At 43.3% G+C, this 25,711-nt stretch overlaps 2 protein-coding genes across 4 annotated transcripts in view; one reads left to right on the forward strand and one right to left on the reverse strand.

Moving 5' to 3' along the window:
- The window catches only part of Gcfc2 (GC-rich sequence DNA-binding factor 2), a 30,145-nt gene extending 12,715 nt beyond the window's left edge, over positions 1–17,430 (forward strand). Inside the window, exons 8-17 of one of the 3 annotated variants that reach the window (XM_055596357.1) lie at positions 342–423; positions 850–962; positions 2,900–3,099; positions 4,914–5,061; positions 5,750–5,868; positions 8,376–8,452; positions 10,726–10,792; positions 12,430–12,579; positions 15,448–15,572; positions 16,532–17,430. In XM_055596357.1, the coding sequence (XP_055452332.1) occupies positions 342–423; positions 850–962; positions 2,900–3,099; positions 4,914–5,061; positions 5,750–5,868; positions 8,376–8,452; positions 10,726–10,792; positions 12,430–12,579; positions 15,448–15,572; positions 16,532–16,649 (1,199 nt within the window). In that variant the 3' untranslated portion in view covers positions 16,650–17,430. Of the gene's footprint in view, positions 1–341; positions 424–849; positions 1,004–2,899; positions 3,100–4,913; positions 5,062–5,749; positions 5,869–8,375; positions 8,453–10,725; positions 10,793–12,429; positions 12,580–15,447; positions 15,573–16,531 lie in introns of those variants that run through there. The other 2 variants (XM_055596358.1, XM_055596359.1) reach the window with 2 other exon arrangements.
- Positions 17,431–20,634: 3,204 nt separating this feature from the next.
- On the reverse strand, positions 20,635–25,444 carry Mrpl19 (mitochondrial ribosomal protein L19). Its single transcript, XM_055596360.1, has 5 exons — positions 25,218–25,444; positions 23,227–23,345; positions 22,945–23,079; positions 21,151–21,332; positions 20,635–21,032 (listed from the first exon to the last, which is right to left on the reverse strand). Exons 1-5 carry the CDS (start codon positions 25,436–25,438, stop codon positions 20,811–20,813), a joined length of 879 nt encoding a protein of 292 aa, XP_055452335.1. The 5' UTR covers positions 25,439–25,444; the 3' UTR covers positions 20,635–20,810.
- Between the last annotated feature and the right edge of the window lie 267 nt (positions 25,445–25,711).

Genomic DNA, 25,711 nt, shown 5'->3' on the forward strand with positions numbered 1-25,711 from the left:
GAAGAGTGTGGAATAAATGTTGGCAGTGTAAATATCGCTAGTACATGACTATGGGGAAATTTGGTATAAATTGCTAGAAAAGAAAAAATAGGCTGAAAAAAGAAACCTGCTGTGATAAATGGCATACACCAGCAAGGTATATATATTTAGGCCAACCTGCTTGATGGCTGTTAAAACTGATAGGTAATGGACATTTAAATTCCATCACATAGCAAAATGTATTATTTTGAGCATATTACATGTGCTTAAACACACACTCATATATTTCATGAAACTATGTATACCTTCAGGGATTCAGTGTTTTGAGACTATAATCCAAAGCTAATTTTGTGAATTAACAGGCAAAGCAGAGACATCGGCAAATGGAAGCTTGGCTGTAGATGAAAAGGATCAGCGGACTTTAGAAGAGATTGAAGCTCGAAGGTACCTGTTAATATGAAGGCTGAACACACGGAACAAAGAGATTCACTATTTCAGTAGAATCAGCTTTAAGAGCCGGATTTTCAAGAATGATGTAAAACCAAAGCTGAGTCCATCTGGCCTTGCTGCTTTAGAGACAGCCTGGGGGCTCAGGTAGAACTGGTGAGATGGCCTTTGTTAGGCTGATTGCTTTGAACTAGAAACCGCTTCTAACTAGTTGCACTCTCCTCAAGAAACCCTTACATTCAGAGAATGATGTAAGCTGAACATTAGAACCAAAGAAGCTAAGGAAGCAGAAAGTGTCAGAAAATAGTCACAGAAAATGTTGTCTATATGATGGTATATCCATTATAAAAATAACATTGTTTTACAGTCTTTTCCAGAGGAACTGTTTGTTTCTGATTTACTCTCCTTTATTGCTCAATACAGGATGCAGAGAAGACAGACAAGGGTGCTCACTGGCAGCTGTGCTCATCAGGAAGGGACATCTAGTGAGGATGAGCTGTCTCCTGCAGAGATGACTGACTTCCAAAAACGCCAAGGTCAATTGCCAACGTTCTAACCTAGTCAAAGCTTTGAAATAGTAAGGAAAGCTTTGTTGAGCCTGCCTTTAAGTGCATATCACTACGACAGTTAGAAAAACTAAAGAAAAATGAGAACATTTTCTGCATAAGATTTGCTGCCTCTGAAAAGGAGTAAAGTGAGTGTTCTGGCTTGCTGCTGGCTCCTGGCTTATAAGTGAGCATCTTGGCAGCATTGCTTTCGTTATTTCTTACCATTTGTAATTTAAAACAACTAAAGTTAGTGAAACCACTTTTAAAAAATCACTTTATTAATGAACTCAGATTAAAAGCATCACAAAGCTAGGCTTTTAAATTAAAGCCTCAAAATCAGACATTTGCCAAGTTTCCAACTGTGTATCTCGATGAGCACCACAGTGAGCATAGCAGTCCTGAAGCCTTTCTGCACTTTTACCATCAGTTATATTTTGGTGTTCCAGTTTTCTGTGGGGGAAAAAAAAGTTTATTAAAAGTGTAGCAGCGCCTGTTGCAGAGATTGGGAAGGACCCAGGGTGCCTGTCCCAGAGCATGCGGTCCCACACATCCTGTGGAACATCCTGTGTTCCTGGAGTAGTCTTGAAGGAGGAGGATGGTGGAGCACTAAAACTTTAGGAACAGTTTTATTTACCTGTCTTCCGCATGTGTATACACACACTTGAAGAGGAAAAAACTAGGACAGGACTGAAACTAGAAAGGCATGTAGCTTTATGTCCTCTTTCATGACTGTGTATCCTTTATTTTGATCTCCTACTATCGCCTTCTTGTTCTCCTTTCTAATTGCCACACTGTGACTACACTTGTTTCCATAAAGACATGTATTATAGGACGAAGACTATGAGCTACTTTTTTTCCTGAGATTAAGTGACCACTCTTAATCTTGTCCATTCTAAATCCACCCATTTTCCTACAAATTTTGTGGTTTCATTTTTCCTTTGCACTGAGTAGTAGTCCTTGTTATATATGTACCAGGTTCTCAATATCAGATCATGTGTGATAGACATCTCGGTTGCTTCCATTTCCTTACTATAGAGCATCAAAAAACAAGGCACAGATATCTGTATGATAGGGTGTGGAGTTCTGTGGGTATGTGCTTAGGAGTAAAATGGCTGGGTCATTGATTTTTAATTTTTTGTGGGCCCTGCAAGCTGACTGCTGTCATGGCTGTGTTAATTTTTATTCCCACCAGCAGTGAATAAGGCTCCTCTTTCTCCATATTCTCCAGCATCTGCTGTTGGATATTTTGGTGGCCTTTCGGACTGGGTGACGTAGAATCACAGAGTAATATTAATTTGTGCTTCCCTGGTGGCTAGGGATGTTGGGCAGCTTTAAAAATTGTTCATGGCCATTTTGGGGTTTTCTGAAACTGTTCAGTTCATTAACTCACTTGTTGACAGTTGCATTTCTGTGGTTTTTAATTTCTGTGGTTCTTTGAGTTCTGGGTCTTAACCCTGTGTCTGAATACAGTGGTCAAGCTTCTCTCCCATTCTGTGGACTGTCTGTGCTCTGCTGATAGGTGAAACTACCTCTGATGACACAAGATGGCTCAGAGTGCAGCACTTGAAAGGCTCTGGGCTCTGCTCTTCACCACACTCAATGGAAAGGCACTTTTTTCTTGACCACCTCAGTTCACCGTCTTTTGCTTGCTTGTGTTGTTTAAAGCAGGGGGTTATTTCTGCCTTGAAGAGAAGATGGTTATGGTAGTGAACTAAGACAATAAATGTGTGGTACTTTGGCATATAGGCATATGGTAGGCTTTATTATTGTCAATATTATCACTTTTATTACTAAAGTGACTTTTTAAATTAAATGAAATATATGAAATACAAAAGTTTCCAGCCTAGTTAAGTAGCAACTCATGACTGTTGGTAAGGAAATACACTTAAAATGTATAACATAAAGAGACTTAACTTTGTTTGCAGGTGACATTTTACAAGATTGTAAGAGAGTTTTTGAAGATGTGCATGATGATTTTTGTAACGTCCAGAATATTTTATTGAAATTTCAGCAGTGGCGCGAAAAGTTTCCTGATTCCTACTATGAAGCCTTCGTTGGTTTCTGCTTACCAAAGCTTTTAAGTCCCCTCGTACGAGTTCAGTTGCTTGATTGGAACCCTCTTAAGGTACCAGTGCTTCACATCTGACTGTCCTAGTCATGTCAGCTGTTTGCATGCTCTTGCTGTCAGGTTAGCTACAGAGGATCACAGCCTCAGCCTGGCAGGATGGCTCAGCAGGTAGAGGTGCTTGCTGCCAAGGCTTACGGCCCGAGTTCGGACTCTGGAACCCATGATAGGAGAGAATCAATTTCCACAAGTTGTCCTCTGGCCTTCACACATGCCATGCCATAGCACGTGTACTCATTAAAATAAAAATAAAAACAAAACCATTTACTCTTAAAGTTGTAGGTAAAATGTAGAGCCTTGAATTTAGTCCAAAAATGTGTACTCCATATTCTTTGGGACTCTTCCATGATTGTGTGTGTATGTGTGATGTTGGAGTGAAACCCAGGGCCTGAACAATCAGCAAATCACTGAGCAACATCCTCAGCCATCTTGCTTGTCCTTAAGGCATAGCAGCACCAAATAACAGCAATTCAAACCATTTTATACTCTGGTGGGGAAACTTCCCCAGAGTTATGCAATGTTAAGTTTGGTGAATTTGACTTACAAACCTTTTCCAAGGAAATGGCAAACTGAGAAGAGTTAATGAGGAGGGCGATGTTAAGTGGGGTCTTGGGAGTATGCAGGAATTCATGAGGAGTACACTTTCTTGAAAGTGAGGCCGAAATTCCTGTTCAGGAGTGAGTATACTGGCTTTAAAACCTGGATTCAGAGCTGAGAACTACTCTTTGAAAGTAATAAGAAAAAAGATATAGGGAAGGTAATGTGGAGTTGTTTTCTTCTGTGTTTTGTTTGTTGACACAGTGTTTCTCTATGTAGCCTTGGCTGTCCAGAAATGGCTCTGTAGACCAGGCTGGCCTCCAACTCAAGAGATCCACCTGCCTCTGCTTCCCAAGTGCTGGGAGTAAATGGGTGTCCTTAGGCCATCAGACCTGGCAGCAAGTGCCTTTACCTGCTGAGTCATGAAGTAGCTAACTTGGAATTAGGAGAAATTAAATATAGAAGATTTTATCTAACCCACATTCAGGGCTATATAAAGAGATGCTGGATTGTAAGCATTGTCAGAAAGAATTAATAAAATGCAGAGCAGCTCTCACCCTCCACATGTGAAAACACTCCAAGGTCCTGCACGCTAGAGGATGAAGCTCTACAAGGAGAACTCTCAGCAAGAGCTTACAGATACATGATGGAGAGGTGTCAAGGTCTCCTCCTTGGTCGTAACTGTGTCTGCAGGCTTCCTAGGACCACACCACCTTCCCAGGCTGGAGCAGTGTCATTTCTGAGGAACTCTTAGGGAGCGTGTGGGCAGCACCTGGGGTTAGCCACCCAAGATCATTTCTTTCATTTACTCAAGTGGAAGTAGCCATTTGCTCTTTGCTGGTCGGCCAGCAAGATAAACCACATACACATTACACATGTATTCTTAAGTGAAAGGACTGAAGTCCAGTTTGCTTGGGCAGATGAGTGAATTTCATCACCAAATCTCTTGGTGATTCCAAAGGCCTAACTCATGCATGTTATTTCATTCTGCCAGAGTGCAGCCATTGCTAGTCTCTGAATATCCTGGCACACAGTGGGCCTTTGCTGTATTTTTTGTTGTATGGATGAATGCATGAAAAATGGTTTTTAGTTACTCCCGTCTCGGTGCTGTGTCATCATGCCTCCTTCCATACCCTGGTGCTCTAATGGTGTATACATAGTATTGAAACGTGGTTATTCTCTTTGAGCCTTAGAAAAATTCTAGGGATTTTGGAAAAAGCTAACTTAAAAAATACATACATTTAAGAGTATATAACATTTATAATCTTATCTTACAGATTGACTCTATGCATCTAAAGAAGATGCCCTGGTTCACAGCCATAACAGAGTTTATGGACAGCAGCACGGATGATCCAAGAAAAGATGGTTCTGATAAAAAAATTTTGTCTGCTGTCATCAACAAAACAGTTGTTCCTCGCCTTATAGGTATTCTTAATTCTGGTATAATCACAAGGATACTTTTAGAAGTTTAGAGACAGATACTGTATGCATTAAAGAGCATTTAAAGGTCACAGAAGTGACAAGTACCCAGCAAAGATCAGAGAGGATACCAGGAGGACAGTGTCCCAAAATCCAGGAACAAACAGAAAGAGAAATATGAGGTAGACATTACTTTGAGGAACTTTGGTTTAAAGGACAGAGAACAGTGGGCAGTACAGGGTTTTGGAACAGGGCAAATAGTGCAGTATTTAAAGCTCTTGCACCCAATAGTGAAGGCCAGAACTCAGGTCCCCAGAGCCCACAATGAAACGTGGCAGGCTGAGAAGATACTCCCTGCCTGATGTGGAGGCTCCCGTGGGTGTGGAGGGATCACTTTACTACACTTTTCCTCAGAGCACCTTTTACAGGCACATTGCAGACAGTGAGAAGGTGGGTTTACCTAGGGCTGTAGGTTAACCTGACAGGATAGCAAAACCATGGAGGGAAAAGAAATTGGGGGTGCATGCAAAGATGGGGATGATTAAAAATTGGGAATATATGCAAATAGGAAATGTCATGATAGCCATGGATTTTCACCCCAGTAAAGAGTAGAACAGGATATGCTAAATACCTTGGTTATCTGTACATGAGAAGTAAATGATCTAGTAACTTGTGTAACTGAAATGTGTTTCAGATTTTGCAGAGATCATTTGGGATCCCCTGTCAACCTCACAGACAAGAAGTTTAACAATGCACTGCAGAGTGGTTTTTGAAGAGTCTGCTTCTGAAAATGAAGTTAGTAAAAGCAAACAGGTAACAGTTTCTGCAGATTTGGGGTTTAGCTCAATGACAGAGTGCTTGCCTACCACACATGGGACCCTGAGTTCAATCCCTAGTACCACGAAAATAAATAAAATAATTTATACAAGTCCAGATTCTATTGTGTGGAGATATTACCTAGAAAATGACCGTTCTTTTGGGTCAGAACGCAAAGTGTTTAAAAGTTGGGGTAAAATAAAATTTGAGTTTTTGTTTTTGATAATTATTGACATAGGGCTCTTAAAGTATATGTCACTTATAAGTAAGTGGAAAAAGAGTAAAATTTTATTTAGTTCAATATGCTTTTAGGGAAAAATACATTTCCCTAAATTGTAATTTATGGACAGTATTCTTGGCATAAGATATGCAACAGCTTAATTTGTGCTACATACATACATTTTTATTAGTAGTGTAAACCAGTTTCAGTTCTCAAATATGGAGTCTATCTGAGAATGCCAACAATATGTCACTGTAGAATGTTTCTGATACATGAAATATTTTCAACTCACATCATCTCTTCGTCATAGTGATTTGAAGGCTGGATTATTTTCATTCAGTCTTTATTCTCAGTTATAATCTTGTTGGATCTGAGTGTTTACATATAATAGTTGTCAGAGACATAGCTACTATTTTATCCAATGGATGAGTATAATATAATGTCCTAAGTTGAATTACTAAATTAAATATTTGAATCATGTATAAATGTTGATATATAAGCCAAATGAGTTATCCAAGGGAATTTATTGTGTCAGAGGACACAGACAAGCCAACAAAGACACACAACTACACTGTATAAAAGGCTTGTAGGAATCAGAAGAAAAGGACAGGTCCTGTCTTGGTTTGGTTTGGTTTGGTTTGGTTTGGTTTGGTTTGGGTTGTTTGGTTGGTTGGTTGGTTGGTTGTTTGGTTGGTTGGTTGGTTGGTTGTTGGTTGGTTTGGTTTGGTTTTTGTTTTGGAGGCAGTTTTTCTGTGTAGACCAGGCTGGCCTCAAACTCAAGAGATTCACGTGCTTCTGCTTTCCAAACGCTGGGATTAGAGGTATTCGCCACCACGCCTGGCTTTTTACAGATCCTGTTTTGAAACAAATCAAAAACAAAAAATTAGAAATTTAGAAACAAGGTGTAGTAGGGATGGAAGGTGTGTATCCCTGACTGGCCTGGAATCGCAGAGCTCTGCCTGCCTAGTGTTGAGATTACAGGTGTGTGCCAGTATGCTTGGAAGAAAGCAGAATTTTTTTATGTATACACTTCTGCATGCATGCAGGCTTGCACACCAGAAGAGGGCACCAGATCTCTTTATAGATGGTTGGGAACCACCATGTGGCTGCTGGAAATTGAACTCAGGACCTCTAGAAGAGCAGCCAGTGCTCTTCATCTCTCTAGCGCGAAAACAGAACTTTAGACCTACAAATGGGACTCCACTATTGGGTTTTGTTGTTTTGCTTTTGTTCTTGTTTTTGTCTTTACTGATTAAATTTGTCCTTTGACAATTTCATGTGTATATAGTACACTGTTTACTCTCACCCCACCTCTCTCGCCCCCCTCCCATCTCTGTCATTCCGTCTTCCTCTCACTGGTCCCTTCCTATTTCACATCCTTTTATTTTGTTTTGCTCTGTTTTGTGACCCTCAGATTCTATCCAGGACTGTGTGTGCTCATGCATTTGGAACTGTCTGTCGGAGCCCTATGGACTCCAATAATTGTCCTTCCCCCAGAATTCATCAATTGCTGGTAGTTCATCAGGGAGACCCCGTGACCTCCCTGGTCCGTGACTGCCTCTTGACAGGCCCAGTCCTGAATAGGCCCTCTGCTGCTCAGGTATCATGTTTGCAGTGGTTGTGCCATGTCCTGAAGATAGCATTTCATGTCTCGTCTCCCTGTCTTCTGCTCTGCCATTCTTTCCATTCTCTTCCACAGCATCCCTTGGTCTTAAAGGGATCATATAAATGTCCTATTTAGGACAGAGCACGTGGGTCCCTGCATTCATCTCCATTTTCTGCAAAGACAAGCTTCTCTAGTTAAGTCTGAGTAGCATTTGTCTGTGGTATAAACATATTTATGCTGTAGCTTGATGCCATGAAACTGTAGTGGGGAGGGTGCCCCTGGGGTCTGTGATCTCTCTATAACCACCTTAGTTTATCATTCCGTACAAGGACATGGGCTGTATTCCAGCAGTTCCATTTCAGTGTGTATCCCTGTTAAAACTATTCCTACACACACTAAGAGATTTCTAAAGGGCAATTGATAGCACCACCAAGCACAATGGCTCCCTAACTGGAAATCCTCTAGTGTCTCAAGTGGTATTGATGCAACAAAATGCAGTATAGCAGTGAAGGTGATTTAGTGAAAACCACACGCATCTCTGAAGTTTCTTACTTCAGTGTTATAACAGTGTTATAACAGCTGGTTTTGACCGCAGACCAATTTTCACTATTAAAATTACCTGATTTGGTTATTATATTTTCAATTATGGCATGCTAATACTTTCTAAATTTTTAACAGGATTTACTTAAAGCTGTTGTTGCAAGAATGAAGAAGTCAATAGAAGATGATGTCTTTATTCCTCTATATCCAAAGAGGTCAGAGTTCTTCATTTCACACTGTTTTAAATAGCTTTTCTTTTGGCGGGTTAGGGTGGCATAAGGCACAGCCTCATGGAGCTTCAGATGACCTTGAACTTTCTACGGAGCGGAGACTGATTTTTGAACTCCTCAGTCTGTGTTCTTGCCTCCACAGCCCAAATGTTGGAATTAGAGGCAAGTGCCATCATGTCTAACCTTGAAAGAGCACAGATTTGTTTAAGGATTTAATGCTAAAGACACTGTAGGTGTTTCTAGACATAATGCACACACTGGTAATATTTAAAGTGAAATTTCAGCAAACATTTCTTTGACTCTTCTGTGCACCATATATGGTACTTGGCACTTGGACGTGTCTTTGAGTGTCTCTCTTTATAAGTTTATCCTAGCATCAGGAGGTTGTAGCCTAGAGAACACAGATTCTTCATGCCACTATTTCTAGGTTTTTTTATGCTGGGTCCTCGCTGTGTCACCATCATCAGTACAAGGAGGCAGACGTCAGTAGCTGCCCCCCAGCAGGATGATGAAGACATGTTCAGAGTGGAGCCGTGCAAAGGAAGCATAGCACTGCCGGCTAGTGCATCTGGGAGACAGGGAACTGCAGCTGTGAACTCTGTGTTCATCTTAGGAAACACAGACTTATGGTCATGTACTTGACATCAAGGCTCTCTCAGTAGTGATGATTGTGAACTGTAACCACCCAGTGATCTCACAGGATGGCAGGGGGGAGACTTGAGCATTCTTATTTATTTGAGGCAGGAAGAGATACCTGAAAACAAAAGTTATGCCCCTGTAAGTTTTGTTTTGTACTGTCTTGGGTAACTAATATGTTCACATGGTTCAAAATATGAGTAAGGCTTATTTAAGGCCATCTCTCTGAGCTTTTTGACTAAAATGAGTGTATCTTTAAAATAAAAAAGGGATTTTTTTTGTGGTTTGTTTTTTAAAATTTATATATTGTAAGCATTTGCTGTCTGTATGTGTACCAATGTGTGCCTGGTGCCTGCAGAGGTCAGAAGAGAGCGTTGGATCCCTGGAGCTGGAATTGTAGGCAGTTGTGAACCATGCTGTGGGTGCTAGGAACTAAACCATGTCCTCTGCAGGAACAGCAAGTGCTCTTAACCACTGGACTTTCTCTCCCACCCCTGAAATGACGCTTATTTACTCAGACCTTTGACTATGCAGATGCCGTTTATCTTATATGCTATGATCTTATTCCCCCTCCTAAAGCAAATGAAGTGTATTATAAGCAGGTACAGGCGGTTTTGAACCTCTTTAACTTAGTACATAGTTGAAGTCCTTTCATGTCCTTATGTAGGTTAACTGTCTTCATTTTGTTTTTTTTAGGCTGCACAATATTGTCTAAGTTAAGGTTTCTGTTGCTACAACAAAACACCGTGACCAAAAAGCAAGTTAGAAAGGAAAGAGTTTACTTGTCTTACACTTCCATATCACTGAAGAAAGTCAGGACAGGAACTCAAACAGGGCAGGAACCTGGAGGCAGGAGCTTATGCAGAGGCCATGGATGAGTGCTACTTACTGGCTTGCTCAGCCTACTTAGAGAACCCAGGATTACTAGCCCATGAATGGCACCACCTACAATGGGCAGAGCCCTCCCCCGTTGATCACTAACTGAGAAAATGCCTTATAGCTGGATTTCATCCAGGCATTTCCTCAACTGAAGCTCCTTCCTCTCTGATGACTTTGGCTTGTGTCAAGTTGACATACCAAAACCAGCCAGTACTGGATTGTAGTGTCCTGTAACTGAGCAGCATGGGAGTGGTAATCACTTACCAACAATGAGGTTGTAAGCAACTGCAAAGGCAATCATCTTTACAAGATACACTTGCAGAAACTCAGTGTTGACCAAGTGAGGCTTGGTAGACGCCATCAGAGTTCCCTGATTCATTTCTCATTTAGGCTGTTTAGTTGTTTCATTGAAATAAACAAACAGCAGAGGTTGGAGAGACTAAAAATGTTAAATGTTCTTCCAGAGGACTAGAGTTTGATTCCCTGGACCTAGGTTGGGCAGCTCACAACTCTCTGTAACTCCAGCTCCAAGGTCTCTGGTGGCCTCATCTAGCCTCTGCACACACTGCACTGATGTGCACAGACCACACAGAGACATACAAATATACACAGAACTCAAAACAAAACCAAACAGCAATACTATTTTTTTGAGGTTTTATTCTGAAAGAATAAGAGTCCTATGCATTTTCTCCTTACCTTTCCTCTTCTTCCTTTTCTCTCTGCCCCCATTTGTTTCAAATTAGTTCTGAAGAAGGAAGACTGTCACCATACTTAAAGTTTCAAGAAAGACAGTTCTGTGGAGCTCTAAAGGTAAGTAGAATACTATTTTTAAAATGTACCTATATTAATCTTTGCATCCAAACAGTATTTGTTGAACTGCTCAACTCTGCCACTACGATACAGAAACGTGAGTAAACTATGTAAGCAAATGAACTGTGTTTGGATAAACACTGCTTCAACAGTGAAACTTAAACATCACAATTTTCATACATTAAAAATATTCTGTGTCGGTTTGTTTTATTTCTTCGAGAAATTATTTCTTCCTCCTTCTGCCTCCTATGTATTGGAATTAAAGGCATGTGCCACCATGCCCAGCCTTATTCTGTTGTGCTTTGTAATATATTTAAATGTCTGTTTAAAATGCAAAAGCAGTTCTTGTCTCATGGACTCTACAGAATAAGCCTCTGGTTGAATTTAATCTCAGGTCATAACTGGTGACACGTTGGTCAAAAAGTTAAAGCGAGAGCCAAGTCAGTGGAGGTAGATATGATAAGGAGGTTGGTTCACATGATGTTTAAGGTGAAGCATCAAAGGATTCCACAGCTGAGTAATTACATGTGAGGAACACAAGGCTTATCATAGCCAAGTGCCAGATGTTGGCACCTGGGGCTTATGTCATTCTTAGACATTGTAGGAGATGTAGGAAGAAGAGGAGGCTTGGAAGAGATTGTAAAATCTGTGTTGGATGTAGAAAAATGCACAGAACTGTGGAGAAGGAACACAATACAGGTGACATAGGAGTCTCGATTCCAGGGTTTAGACCAGAGCTGAGAACTCGGCATAAGTTATGCATAAGCAGTATTTGGCCATGAGTGACGAGTTCTGAGAAGACTAGGATAGAGCCTGGGAAATGGAGTGGAGGTGGGGAGACTTCAGGTGTACCTCAGAATGAATTGTGAACCTTTGTGCTTCAAGGAATCCAAGAACAAAAATGAATACCAAATGCCACGATAAAGGATAAAGGGGTACTGGGTATGTACGTTTTCGTTGAGAATTACAAGGACATAAATGTCCTTTTAGCAGGAGCAGTTTCAGTGAATGTGTGTCATGGCCAAGTTGGAAAGCTGCTTCAGGCGGTGCAAATGCCAATGACAGTGCAAAGTGTAGCATGTTGCTTGTGTCATTCAGCACTCAGAATACTGGGAGAATATCCAAAATTCGCATTCTTATCCACAGAAACCGCTGAATTCCGCTCTCTAAATACAGCCAGTATTTACCTGTAGATCTCACTATGGACTTTACTCCCTTTAGTAACAGACTCACAATTCTCCTGTTTTACGTAGAAGCAGAGAGAGGTTCCTGGCATTGCCTGGCTTTGTACGACACACGTTAACACTGGCCTTGACAGTGCTTTCTGATCCTGGAAACCACAGTCTTATACTTTGCAGCCCCAGGCAGTAGGGAAGATGAGTTACAGTGGAACATTGACCTGAAGAGGCTCCAGCAGAGTTGCATGAGGCATATTGGGGTTGGTTACCCTGAAAATGGAAATAGGATGAGCAAATACATGGAGCTGAGAACAGGGTATTTACTTGGGGATGTCTTCTCTTCCGAAGCTAACATTTACAACAGGGCCAACTAGTGAGGCTGGGCTGTTTGACGAGTTCTTCACTTACTACTACAGCTTCTAGGGAGAACACACATAATTACTCGGTATTTTCTTTTAGCTCTTCCGCAATATTCTTCTTTGGAATGGACTTCTTCCAGATGATACCTTGCAAGACCTGGGACTGGGGAAGCTGCTGAATCGCTACCTTATTATCGCTCTTGCTAATAATGCCTTCCTTGGACCAGATGTTGTTAAAAAGTGCAGCCAGGTACATTGCATAGAAGCCAATTCTAATTATGTCACAGGTATATATAATGCTCAGTCTGGTGGGTTACATCTCTAATTCCAGCACTAGAGAAGCTGAGGTAGAAGTGTTGCAAGCTCCAGGACAACCTGGCTACAAGATGAGACCTATCTCAAAACAGCAATAGCAGAGATTTAGGTAGTAAGGCTGGAGAGACGTCTCCGTCTGTCTTCGTCTCCGTCGCTAAGATTGCATACTGCAGATGCCCTTGCAGAAGATTGGAGTCTAGCTCAGTTTGGGAGTCTAGCTCCCAAACCAGGCAGCTCACTGCCCCGGACCAGCAGGGCTTCAACGGGGTTCCTAAGGGAGGAGAGTGGAAGGAATTGGGGGGGGGGGGGGAGGACAAGAAGCGCAAGGAAGGGAGCCAAGTCTGTTCGTCTGATCAAGGCTTCCGTTTATTAGAAAATTTTACCCAACTTATATAGGGAGAAGGCAGGAAAGGGGGAAGGTAATTTGCTGCTGCACGAGACAGGAAGAGGGCTTTCATGTGTTAAATAGGGTGCCTGCAAGATACCATAGGGATGTTTTCTCAGGGATGCTCTAACAAACGGATGTCCTCACAGTCTCTCACCCATGAGTTAGGATCCTAGATAACTTTCACTAAATAGCTTTAGGTCTCCACTAAATGACCTTTGCTCACTATTTGGCTTTGGCCTAGCAAACACCTTTTGTCTTCACTAGATAGCTTTTTGGCTTTGGCTTTGGCTTCCATAGATAGCTTTGGCTCCCGGCAGCTCACAACCCCTATAACTTCAACACTGATGGGGAATTCAATGCTCTTTTTTGGCCTCTTCAGAAGCTTGGACACACATGTAGAGACATGAATGAATCTGAAGGGTTTAGTTATTGAAATCCATATTGTATTACAACGAGATAATTAAAATAGTGGAGCTTTTACATAAATAACAGAGCAGAACCCAGAAGCTACTTTGATATTTAACAATCAGCATTCTGGTTTGAAACAATAGTGATGGAGAAAATAATTTAGTAAATGATGCCAAAAGACAACTATGGTCTCAGCACTTGAGAGGCTGTAATAACACCATGACCAAAGGAGACTCAATGAAGATACAGTGATTTGAGGTTAGAGTTTCAAAGGGAGAGTCTCTACTGGAGGGGAAGGCCTGATGGAAAGAAAAGAATGCTGTAAGATCACTCTTCAGCCACAGACAACAGAAGGAACACACTGGAAGTGGGCTATGAACTCTCAAACCCCATCCCTAGTCATGAGTTCCCACCAGGAAGGCTCTTCCAGATTCTGTAGCCTCCCAAAGCAGCACTGCCAAGTGTTCACATTTCAGATATTTATACCTAGAGTGTGATTTTCTTCCAACACTACAACATCCAAATGTCCCCAGAACATTTCATCTGCCCATAAATCGTGGTAGCATACCTGTATTCCCATCATCATAGTTCTTAGTAAATTTAAATCATTCTCTATATAGAATGTTTTGGAGTTCACTGCAAAGATCAGCTCAAAAGCTGTGAAGGAGAAGTGTGTTTACACAACTTCTCCACAGCAGGGCTTGAGAACCGGGACATAGGCCCTTCATATATGGGCAGGCTTGCTGGCTCCATGAGAGCTTCCAGGCACGTGTGAGATAGCAAAGCAGGAAAACAGGTACAAATGAGTAATTCCAAGCATGTCAAAACTGGTTCTATAATTTTGGGAAACAGATACGGTTTGCCAAGCAAATCTTCCATGCTTCTGCCTTACCCATGTCTGCATTCTTTTCCTCAATAATTAAACACAGTCTTTTTCCCTGGCTTTCATCTACTGTGTATTACTTTTGTTGATGGTGCCGCCGCTGTTGAGTCAGACTTGAGGCCTCACATGCTTAGACACCTGTTCTGCCCCCTACATATTCAAAACACCCAGCCCTATTGTTTCTGAGACAGGCTCCAGCTGTCTAGGCTGTCTAGGCTCCAGCTGTGCTGCCTAGGCTGGCTGGCATCCAGATCCCTTTCTGTCCCAAGGCCTCTCAGCTGCTGAAATTAGATACCAACCACCATACCCTGGACACACCCTCTACCGACATTTTGTGCAACTCTTTGGAAGGCTGGCACCAGATTTACTTCTTACCAGAACTTGGACTCTTTTACAGTGCATGTTCAGTGCTTTTGCTTTCTCCTGAGCTCAGATCCTGGTCTGAATTTTACCAGCAATAGCACGGCCTGTGTGACTGTTGAAGAACTCTGTTTTCCTCTCCTCCTTGCATCCTTTCCCTGCTCGTTGCTATTTGTTTGAACTTGTTTCTGACGTTCCCAAAACTTCCCTGCAATTCTTATTTTTAGAGGAAGACGTTTTTGTCTTTCAGAAAAAACAGTTGCATGCACTGTATTGAAGTGTTTGGCCTCAGTGGACAGAGAGCATACTGGATAAACTGCCATTCACTTTCTTCCATTCAACATATTTAGTCACCTGTTGTCTCCTTCTCTCAAACGTGTGTGTAGATTGTGGAATTGTAGGCATTGCTAAGGAATGCACAGAGCACATTCTATCTGCTTTAAGCTTTTAGCGATGAAGATTTTTTTTTTAGTTACTGTATAGTTGTGGGTGTTGTGCCTGTGTCTGTGCTGTGTGAATGCAGTACCTGCAGAAGCCAGAAGGGGACATTAAATCCCTCGGAACTGAATGGAAATACAGATGTTTGTGGGCTGTCATGTGGACTATGGGAATCAAACCTGGATCCTCTGGAAGAGCAGCCAGTGCTGGTAACCAGTGAGCTATTTCTCCAGCCCCTGAAGAGTGAGCTTAAATGCTGTGTGGCACAGGAAAGAGAATCTCAAACTTCCCTTGCTCTTGTAACCTGCCATGTGCCTCTCTGACAGATAGCAGCATGTCTACCGGAAAAATGGTTTGAGAACTCTGCTATGAGGACATCAATTCCCCAGCTAGAAAACTTCGTTCAGTTTTTGCTGCAGTCGGCACATAAATTATCTACAGGTGAATTCAGGTAATGCTCGTTTAATTTTTCACTTCCAAAGCATAGGATAAGGATTTTGAATGCTGTCAGCAATTTTAAGGAAGATTTGTGGTTTTACTATTTAAAATCTGAGTCTGGGGATGTAGCTAGTCTAGCAGAGTATTTGCCTAGCACCACAGGGCTGTGGGTTCAATCCAAACACTCATAAATCAGGCATTGTGGCACATGCCTAGACTCCTTCTGTAAAGTTGAAGTCTTGGTGTGACTGCTCCCACTCGTTGGCAGCATAGCAGCTGTAGTAGCTGACAGCACACGGCTGTGGAGACCCTGATGACGGCCTTGCTCTGTGTTGCTCTGTTGTTTATTGCCATTCCATTCAAATTTTCCAGAATACTCTGTATCGGACTTTGCAATTATCATCATGAGGTGTATGAACCTGGGGTCGTTTTAGGAAATACATCAATGGGCTGTTTTATGTCGGTGCCAGTGGATATGGTGCACGCTGCCACCTATACGCTGGCATGTGTATGTGTCATGCAAAAGTGCATAATGTGGTCACAGTGTGCAGGGTTGCGTAACATGCACAGCTGTGTGTGCTTTGCTCTCATAGAACTATCTGCCCATGTTTGCTCACACCAGCAGCTCCATAGCGTGTCTCCTTGTGGCATGACAGCTAGTGTCACTGCCTGAGGGAATGACCGGCACTCCACCTCTAACTGCAGCATCCATGTGCATGGATGAGGTGTTACGGGACAGAGTCCAGGTACTGTGTGGCTCCAGAGACTGGCTTAAGTCCTGAGTCACCAGTGACTGCCTTCACACCTGTCATAGTACTTTCTTATTATTTCCCTCTTTTCTTCCAGTGATTTTATTTCATCCTGTTTCCTGCTAAGGACCAAACTGGTCCCACTGCATAAAGACTTTCTACCTCACACCCCTCGCCTAACTGCACTGAGGCTGAGCAAATGCTTTTTGGGTTTGTTTTTCAGGAATGAAGTCAATGAAATAATTCTCATCCTGGTAAAGGTAAAAGCTTTGAATCAAGCCGAATCCTTCATAGAGGAGCACCACCTGGATCCCCTCACACCCCCAATTACAGGTGTTTGAGTGCGCTATACGGAGGTGCTGAGAGTCATGGGTGAGGTACTCAGGGCCTTTGCTTGTGCACAGCTGGAGTCTCTTGGCTTCCTCTGTGCCCTGAAAAGCTGTCCTTTCTGGTGTGGTGTCTGAGGGGATTATATGCAGAGCAGCAATTAAGAGTTCCACATGTTTCTCTTTAATTCTCTCAATCTGAGAAGGAAAGGAAGACATCTCACCACAGAAGCAAGTCCAGAGTCAAAATAAACTTCAGCTTGGACATTCTTAAAACTTAAACTGTTGACAAATCAGCTCATGAGGAAGTCTTCAAGTGAATACTTGTTAAATGGTTGACATTCTTATTACAGATTGTCCTTCCAAAATCTGTACTGATTTATTGTATGAACTCAGTGAAAGAGGGCCAGTGGGTCTCCAGATTTTTAATTCGTTGTCAGTTTATTAAGGAAAAAAAAAAATCTTATAAAAAAAGATGTATCTGTTTTTATATGTGTGGTCATGTTTGCACCTGGGTGGGTTTAGCAGCACGACCATGCGGGGACAGAAAGGCACCTGATCCCCTGGAACTATAGTCCAGGAGATTGTGGGCCACCTGATGCAGGTGCTCAGAAGATATTGTGACCACTGAGCCGTTCCTCCAGGCCCTGCTAAAGAATAGAGATGTGTTGGTTTGGGCCAGCTGTAATTCTTTTTCGAATGTCCACCTTTTTGTACAGGCTTATAAGACTTTTATATTAAAAATAATACTGATTTTTTTGTCTGTGCTCTGGCAAACAGTTTTTCAAAAACTTAACTATTTTTCTTTTAATTCTGTGTAAATGTTTTTGGTAATGGAGTCATGAGCTGACGACAAATCAGGCTTTTGTGCTCTGTGTGGTTAATGGTAGGACTGAGAAGGCCACTGCTATTTTAAATACAGAAATGAAAGTACTTGTCTGAGGAAGCCTGAGGCAAGGTAATTAAGACACTAAGAATTTTTCTCAAAATGCTTATTATTAGTGTTTTTTTTATTAAGTTTTATTTGTTAAGCGCTCAATGATGACCCTGTGTGTGTATACATTTATATGATATACATTATTATATAATATATATAATATATATTTATATAAATGTATACGTGTGTGTATACATTTATATGATATACATTATTATATAATCTGCAACATGTATATATAAATTGTTGCCCAAAAGACAACTGGAAAATGCAGTTACATTGTAAGATCTGTGCCCATGGCCTACTGGTACATACTTGAAAGCTCTGTGTAGAAGACCACATGTAAGGTGAGTAGCTGACATGTTGCCACTGTGGCAGGGAAGGTGGTTCTCTCCTGTGCAGACCTAAGGCTGTTATCACAGATACATATAACCACACTCCGCAGAGGGTTTGTTTTAATGCTGTCATTTAGACATTGTTCATTACAAACGCACGGATATATGCACAGATCATTTTGCTTTTGTATATAGATGACAGAGACTTTATTACATACAAATTTTATAAAGGCTTTACTGTTAAAGTGCACTTTTGAAAACTATTCTCTGTGCATTTAGAGATGGACATGTGGGTGATATGCTCTCCTTCGTCTGAACTGGACAGATGCTTGTTTTTTACAGGATGCAAAATAGGAAGCTGTTTTCAAATTTATGTGTGGAATGTGACCTTCTGAGTGTCTTTGAAACATGTGAAACATGCTAACCGTGCCTCCACTGGAAAATTCTTATTCTTTATCCTGTGAAATGGATGAACTGACAAAGCACATGCAAACACGCACCTGGTGATTCATCTCAGGCTCAGTGAGCTTCGGTCCAGCTGCGGCTACATGAGACCCTGACAGAAAACTTATGGCCAGCTCTGACATGGACTCAGTGGCAGGCCCTCTGATCATCTCCCCCTGCATCCCCCTGGGGTGCATCCTTGACAGACCACAGAGGAAGACAGTGCAGCCAGTCCTGATGAGACCTGATACGCTAGGGTCATAGGGAAGGGGAGGAGGGCCTCCTCTATCAGTGTACTGGGGGAGGGAGGACTAGATTGGAAGAGTATGAGGGAGGGGGCTACAGCTGAGATACAAAGTGAATAAATTATAAAAAACAAAACCAAAAAAACCTTAAAACCCAGAAACAAAAATCCTTTCACTCTTTATCTCTACTGGTTTCCTTTGTTTTATTCTTTTTTGGAGACTGGGTCTCAAATAAGTGTGAGTGACATTGATCTTGGGACTGCCCTTCTGTCTCCCAAGCAGCTGCCAAGAAAACTTAAAACACCTAAATGGAGAGCGAATCAGAAAAGTAATTTTGGGTGAACTTTTCTTCTCCTTCAACTGACTCAGAAATTTAGTGCCAACACTGAAACAGGTTCAGGAAATAAACATACAGGAGAGCAACGCAGGGCCGTGTTACTCAGTGGGGTCCACAGACGGGCGCTGATAGAACTAGGTATCTGTGCAAGCCTTAGTTCCATCTCATTTTTCTACCAATCCAAAACACCCAGACAGACATGTCCCAGATCCAACTGGAAACTCCAAATCCTACTCAGAAAAACCAGGAGCAAAGCCGTGTCTCAGAGGCAGACTGGAGAGGATCAGTGGAGTCCATTCCTAGCACCTGCACCAGGTGGCTCACAACCACCTGTGACTCTCTGATCCACAGTAACACAGGTTTACACTTACATAAGAAAAGGGTTACCAACCTCCAAATAATGGTTCCAGAAAGACTAGCAGAGGAGAGAAAATGAACAAGAGCCAAATTTCCCAGAACATAAGCCACTGCACTGAAAGGCTCACCAAAGCCCTCAACCATGGACACAACTGTACCTGCTATGAAGAATATGAACTACACACTTGAGAGTCAGAAATAAGAGAGCACTAAAACTATCATCAGTAGAATCTGCGACAAAGAAACTTCAAAGCACAGTGACAGTCTCGAGTAAAATGGGCCAGTGTGAGGACTCATCCTGCTTATGAGGCATTTGTGTCCCTGGAGGTCCATGCACATCTCTGGACACCAGTAAAATTATGTTCCATCTAAAGGTGTTAGCAGCCAGAAAGATGAGGACAAGAAATGCGGAGAGCAGCTCAACAGAAAAATAGGAGATGCAGCTGGACTGTGACGGTACAGGTGGGAGAGCCTTTACTATGTGGGGCATCCCAGCTTCCCAGCCCACAGTCAGCTGCATGGATTACCAAATGCACTCCTGTCCTCACAGAGGAACTGTTGACCCCCAAGAGCTGAAGCTTCAGTCATGTGGAAAACAAGAAAATGCACTGACCACCTTCCACACTGTGGCCCTCCCCGGTACCCTGCTGTGTCTTTGCTTAGCAGAGTGCACACATCACTTTACCATCCAATTCCCCACAAGCAGGGAAGTGACGCCAGATGCCAACTCACACTGCCACGTTTCTGAAACTTTCATACAGCAAAACAGCACCCTTCTCTACATGCTAATGAGCCTGTCAAAACAAGACATTTAACACCGTGTTGGGCTGCAGCGATAGCTACAGATTAAGAGCACAGAATGCTCTTCCAGAGGACTTGGGTTCAATTCCCAGCACCCATGTCAGCTAGGGCATAAGCACTGCAACTCCAGTTCCTGGCAATCTGATACTGTCTGGTCTCTGAACACCCATGTGCACATACAAACCTGGATGCTGGGACCTGAACTCATGTCTTAGGCCAGAGCAGCAAGTGCTCTTAACTACAGAGCTCTACCGTCTTAACTCACACACTGCTGTGTACTTGTGATTATTTCCCAATCTGTTCCTCTGTTCAAATCCCAGGATATCTCATTCTGGTGATGCTGACACTATGGGCTGCAAAAAGGAAATGTCAGGTGATTTCTGTTCTGGAGCAATAAGCTGGTGTGCAGACTTTATGCTAGGTACTAAAGGATAAGGGATGCTTGTTCATTTATTGGCTGGTTCTGACAAAGAAAACTTAATGGCTTTCAAACCAAATCCAGGGAGCTAATACAATTAACCAAACGCATTCTCAGAAAAAGGGCTTCAAAGAAAAATATTTTTATGTTTGTAAGCGCAGGTCTAATGCTAGGGGGAGGATATAAAAGGCAAAGGACAACTTTCAGTAGTCAGTTCTGTCCTTCCACCCCAGGTTCCAGAGTCAAACTCAGGCCATCCCGCTCAGAGATGTTTACCTGCTGAGCCATTCACCAGTCCCACATCAAGACTTATTTGATGCTTCTATCTCCTCCCACAATGCAGCTTCGATTTTTGAAGTGTCGTATTCTCTCATCATATCAAACTCAAGCCATGGCTGGCTCCACTTCTGGGCTTCTTTCATTTGCTCTTCAGTTAAAGCGAGGTCAAACCTGATTCCTTTAATGTTGAACTTTGGACGTTCCCAGCGTTTGGACCACGGCTTTGGCTTCATTTTCACTTTCAGCTAAGAAAAACAAAAATAGAAATTGTGGGCTGGTGAGATGCACACAAAGTGCCCCCCAAGTTTCCCGCAGGGTGCTTCCTTCTTCACTGCTGCACCTGAGCAAATGTACGCGTGCTACCTTGTTAACAGGCACTTCCTGGCCGGACTGGAGAGGGACGGGCTTCATAGTCACATCAAAGGTGCTGAACTCGGGGAGGGCGTCCCGTAAGTACAGCAGGCTGTCATCCAGGCGCTTCTCCAGCTTCACCACCTGGATCTCGTGGATGCGGGGGTTATACAGTTCAAAGCAAATCTCCACACCTAAAGAGAGGACATGCTACCACCTCAGCCCAGACTCCAGCAGTATTCACAGTACAATAAAAAAAGAAGCTAGCAAATGGGATATGGAACACAGGACTTTTAAAGATCAAAATTATTAAAGCAAAACCAACTAAACCCCATTTAAATGTAACAGTGAGAAACCGATTAGTGTGCTGGAAGAAGCCTATGGAGACATCACCATCTCTTCAGCTGTGATAACGCCCATTAGCCTGGGAGGACGAAGCCTCGGCTGGGAACTGTGGATCAGACTGGCCTGTGGGTATGTCAGTGGGGCACTGCCCTAATGGCCTAGTCCGCTGTGGGACGTGCCTTCCCTGGACAGGTGGGCCTAAGCTGTCTGAAGAGTGGGCTAACCAAGAGCCTAGGAGTGAGCCAGCAAACAGCATTCTGCCATGGCTTGTGCCTCAGTTCAACCATGACCACGACCTAAAGATGTGTAAATTAAAATAAACTTCCCCGCAAGTCACTTTTTGGCAGAATGCCTTATCACAGCAACCAAAATGAAACTAGTAAGTACACCAGGAACCAGTTCCTTGATAATCAAGATGCTGTTTTTATTGTGACCCTCCAAACTTCACCTTAAAGGCCTGCTCTTGTGGTAGCAGTTTCTCTGAAGATGAAACTTCACCGGTGAGAACCCCGAAGTGCACTCATAAGTGTGAACTCTTATTTGCCATTTCTCTTCTTCATCTTTCTGGAAGTTAACCATTTGTTCCTCTGCTATGTTAGTCCTGGCATGTGTGACTGCTTCAGAATCCTCACTGCAGCAGTAACTGCGGAACTACGTCCTAACATAAAGCAAAGCAGGGGCCTTCCTCTTAGGAGCCAAACTCCTAAGGATATACTATCCTGTCTGTCTTCAGGTTACTTGCTCAGAAAAGGATGATCCTGCTGAATGTGAAGGCTCATATTTTCTAATCCTCTACCCTGGTACTCAGGAGGCAGAGGCTAGAGGACTGGTTCAAGTCTGAGGTCAACCAGCTCATATAGCAAGCCTCTGGCCAGTCATAGCCTAGGTGGGAAGACCCTAGTAGTCTCAAAAACACTACTCCCCAAAACGGAATCTTCCCTCACTGCTTTATACACCCCCTCCACTCCTGAAGGTGCCATGTTTGTTTAGGCAGGGTCTCACTATGCAGTCCAACCTTGTTTTGGTTGGTTGGTTGGTTGGTTTTTCAAGACAGGTTTCTCTGTGTAGCCTTGGCTGACCTGGACTTGCTTTGTAGACCAGGCTGGCCTCAAACTCATAGAGATCCATCTGCTTCTACCCCCAACCCCCAAATGCTGGGATTACAGGCATGTGCCACTGTGCCCAGCAACAGCCTGGTTATAAACTAAAAACATCCTTCTGCCTCAGCACGTCCTTGTGCTAGGGTAACTAACATGTGCCACCATGCCCAGCCCAGGAAGTCTAGTCCTAATGGGTGGTGCCCATATACTAAAAGCCTGCAAAAGAAAGTAGGCACACACACATCCCTCCCCAGCAATGGCATATTTAGCACAGAATACAAATCTCTATCTACTGCATAGCATATGTTATGTCTTGGGGAAAACCCATTTTCACACTCTTGAAACTCAAGAAAAAACATACCTTGTCCTTCAATCGTGTTCCTGAGGGTGAAAGTGGCCCCAAGCCCATTTCCTGATCGCTGGATGCAAATCCCCAAGAACTGGCTGGTTTTTCCACTGGCATAAGGGTCGGCTGTGGTGACACGAAGTATGCTTCCTACAGTGCAGAAAAGGAGCAAGCTCTGACATGAGATGCGGAAATAAACAAGTAAGGTATGTCAGAAATAAATAACAGCCAAACCCGGACATATGAAGAAGAATCTCCACGCAAAGAACACTAACCCCAGCACCTGCTGGCACTCACCAACATAGAACTCTGGAATGTGAAGCACCTTCCTCCTGTCTAACATATCTTTCCTTTCTAGCTGAAATTTCAGAGGGTTTGTTCTTCCCCTTGGAGGGATAAATTCAGGACTCAGGAACCTAGAAAGAAAGACATTTTAGAAATGAGAAGGTAATTTGGGCCAATAGAAGAAAACAAAAAGCTGGTTTACAAAGAAATGAAAGGGTGTGGTGTTGATGTATTTCACTCTTTAAATGGGAAATCAATGTCATTTCTAAAGCATGGCTTCCAGAAACCACTGTTAACGCTCATGAAAGCGGCCAGCACCCCTGAGTACTCAGCAGGCATTCTGTTTACATGCTTATCAAACATCTAAGGTCTGGGCCTTAACTGTCCAAGAAGGCACAGGTGCTAAGGGTTTAGCTGTCAGCCGAAACAGCTACCAGAGTTTCACCCAGTACAGGAAACGGGCCACTGGGCAAGCCTGAGACAGGCCCTTTCTGCTTCTCCTTCTACTTTACCTAGCTGATGCTTTCTGCCACGCAGTGTTGTATCACTGCAGGGCCAAAGTGACCCGGCCAGGGCCAAGCAAAGTTAACTAAATCTGTCTAAGCCTTGAGCTGATTATCTCGGTGTTTTGTCACAGCGCAGGAAAGCTGGCAGACATAGGAGCACAAATTAATCTTCAGAGCAATTAGGTGGCTTTGCTGTCATCTTTTTATTAAAAAGCAAAACAAAACTGGAGCTTAAATATGGCACCACTGACACATTTCAATTACTATTTGTTACAATTTTGTAACCAATTAAATATTGTATTTCTCTCAGTCTGCAAAGCCTATGAGCACAGGTCTCTCACTGAGCTAAAATTATGGAAAAAAATAAAATAAAACCACCTGCTAAGTGACTTTAAAGGAAACCTTCCACCAAGCACAGTAGTGCCCACTGTTGATCTTAACAGCCAGTAGGCAGAAGCAGGCAGATCTTTGTGAGCTCAAGGTAAGCTCGAACCCAGCCTGGTCTACAAACCGAGACACATGCGCAATATATGTAGGTATTGTGAATCAGGGTTGGAGCACGCCCGTAGTGTCCACATAGGCTTTGAAGAAGTTCTGGAGTAGGGGTCTCTCCTTCCAGTGTGCGTTCAACAAATGGACCTGGGTGGATGGGCTCGCTCAAGAGACAGCATTACCACGGAACCACCCTGCTGGTCTGTACTGTGTTTGAAGTTTTCCTTTTTCTTTTTTAAATGTGCATCACATGCTCGGCCTGTTTCCCTCAGAGACCAAGAAGAGGGTGCTGAATCCACCAGAGCTGGACTTACAGATGGTTGAGGGCCACTCTGAGCTTGAGATCCTCGGCAAGTGCATCAAGTGCAAAAAAGACTTTTTCCCACCTCAATGGGGCAATGCTGTTGTAGGAAAATGTTCTTCTAAATCCTTAGATTTCCTAAATCCAAGCCGATTTCAATTTAGGAGCACACGACACTTAAAGTATGTGTTTAAGCTCAGACAATACACTCAGCACCCTACACCCCTTTTAAAGAGCCTATAATCGCACCAAGTTCTTCCTATGAAAACTCGGCTTTGTTTTGGTTATGAGTGTTCTGAAACACGATCTAACTATGTAAACCTAGGGGCCTTAGAAATCCTCCACGGTGAGCGTTGGCCAACAGATTCCACCCAGGAGGAAGGGTTTGGGGAGGTCAGATCAGCCCAAGCCCGTTCGCAGGTGCAACTATGATGAGGAAAAGTTTAGGACAAACAGAACTGAGGAAACGGCGTCCACGCCTGCGTCCTTCGGGATCTAGAGAGGAGCACACGAGGAACTCGACACTGTGCAGCCCAGCTACAGGGGAAGCCGGTATCCAAGCGTGCACAGGGCCACGCGGCCCCCGGAGCCGCAAACTCCCGCGCACACCCTCGCAGCTCCCGAGGCTGCAAACTCCCGCGCACACCCACGCAGCTCCCGGGGCTGCAAACTCCCGCGCACACCCGCTCAGCCACCCGCCTCACCGACTCTGTTCGTCCGGGGCTCGGCGCCGGTCCACGATGACAGGTTTCGGCGGCGGCTTGAACCCACCGGGGTCGGAAGTCCCGGTGCTCTGAAACCGGCTCGGACCCTTGCGGACATGGCAGGTGTCAGGCACAAGAGCGGCGAGCCGCGACCTGGGCGTTCGGAAGCCCAGGGCCAAGTACAGGGACGACCGACAGCCTCCTGCCATGGAGGCCGCCATGTCTACACGCGCAATGCAAGACTACAGCTCCCAGAAGTCAGAGCGACCAGCTGTGGCCGGACGGTGGCCCCTATGGGACTAAAACCGCTTCCCTGTGGGTTATATTGGCAAAAGTATGTAATTTCCCTCTACTTCATAATTTTCAACGTTACATTCTTCCACGGCGCTGGCAAGCTTGTACTTTTCACTAGGTACTGTGGTCTCATTTACATTGAGGAAGATAGATAGATAGATAGATAGATAGATAGATAGATAGATAGATAGATAGATAGA

This window comes from Psammomys obesus, unplaced genomic scaffold (genome assembly GCF_907164565.1).
Source record: "Psammomys obesus unplaced genomic scaffold, mPsaObe1.curated_primary_1811, whole genome shotgun sequence".
Taxonomy (NCBI): domain Eukaryota; kingdom Metazoa; phylum Chordata; class Mammalia; order Rodentia; family Muridae; genus Psammomys; species Psammomys obesus.

Excerpts from the sequence above, each read along its gene's own strand:
- Mrpl19 (XM_055596360.1), bottom strand. The coding sequence starts at position 25,438 with ATGGCGGCCTCCATGGCAGGAGGCTGTCGGTCGTCCCTGTACTTGGCC. Across the intron at positions 21,333-22,944 it reads GAACACGATTGAAGGACAAG|GTGTGGAGATTTGCTTTGAA; the intron begins GTATGTTTTTTC and ends TCCTCTCTTTAG. Across the intron at positions 21,033-21,150 it reads AGGAAGTGCCTGTTAACAAG|CTGAAAGTGAAAATGAAGCC; the intron begins GTAGCACGCGTA and ends TGTTTTTCTTAG.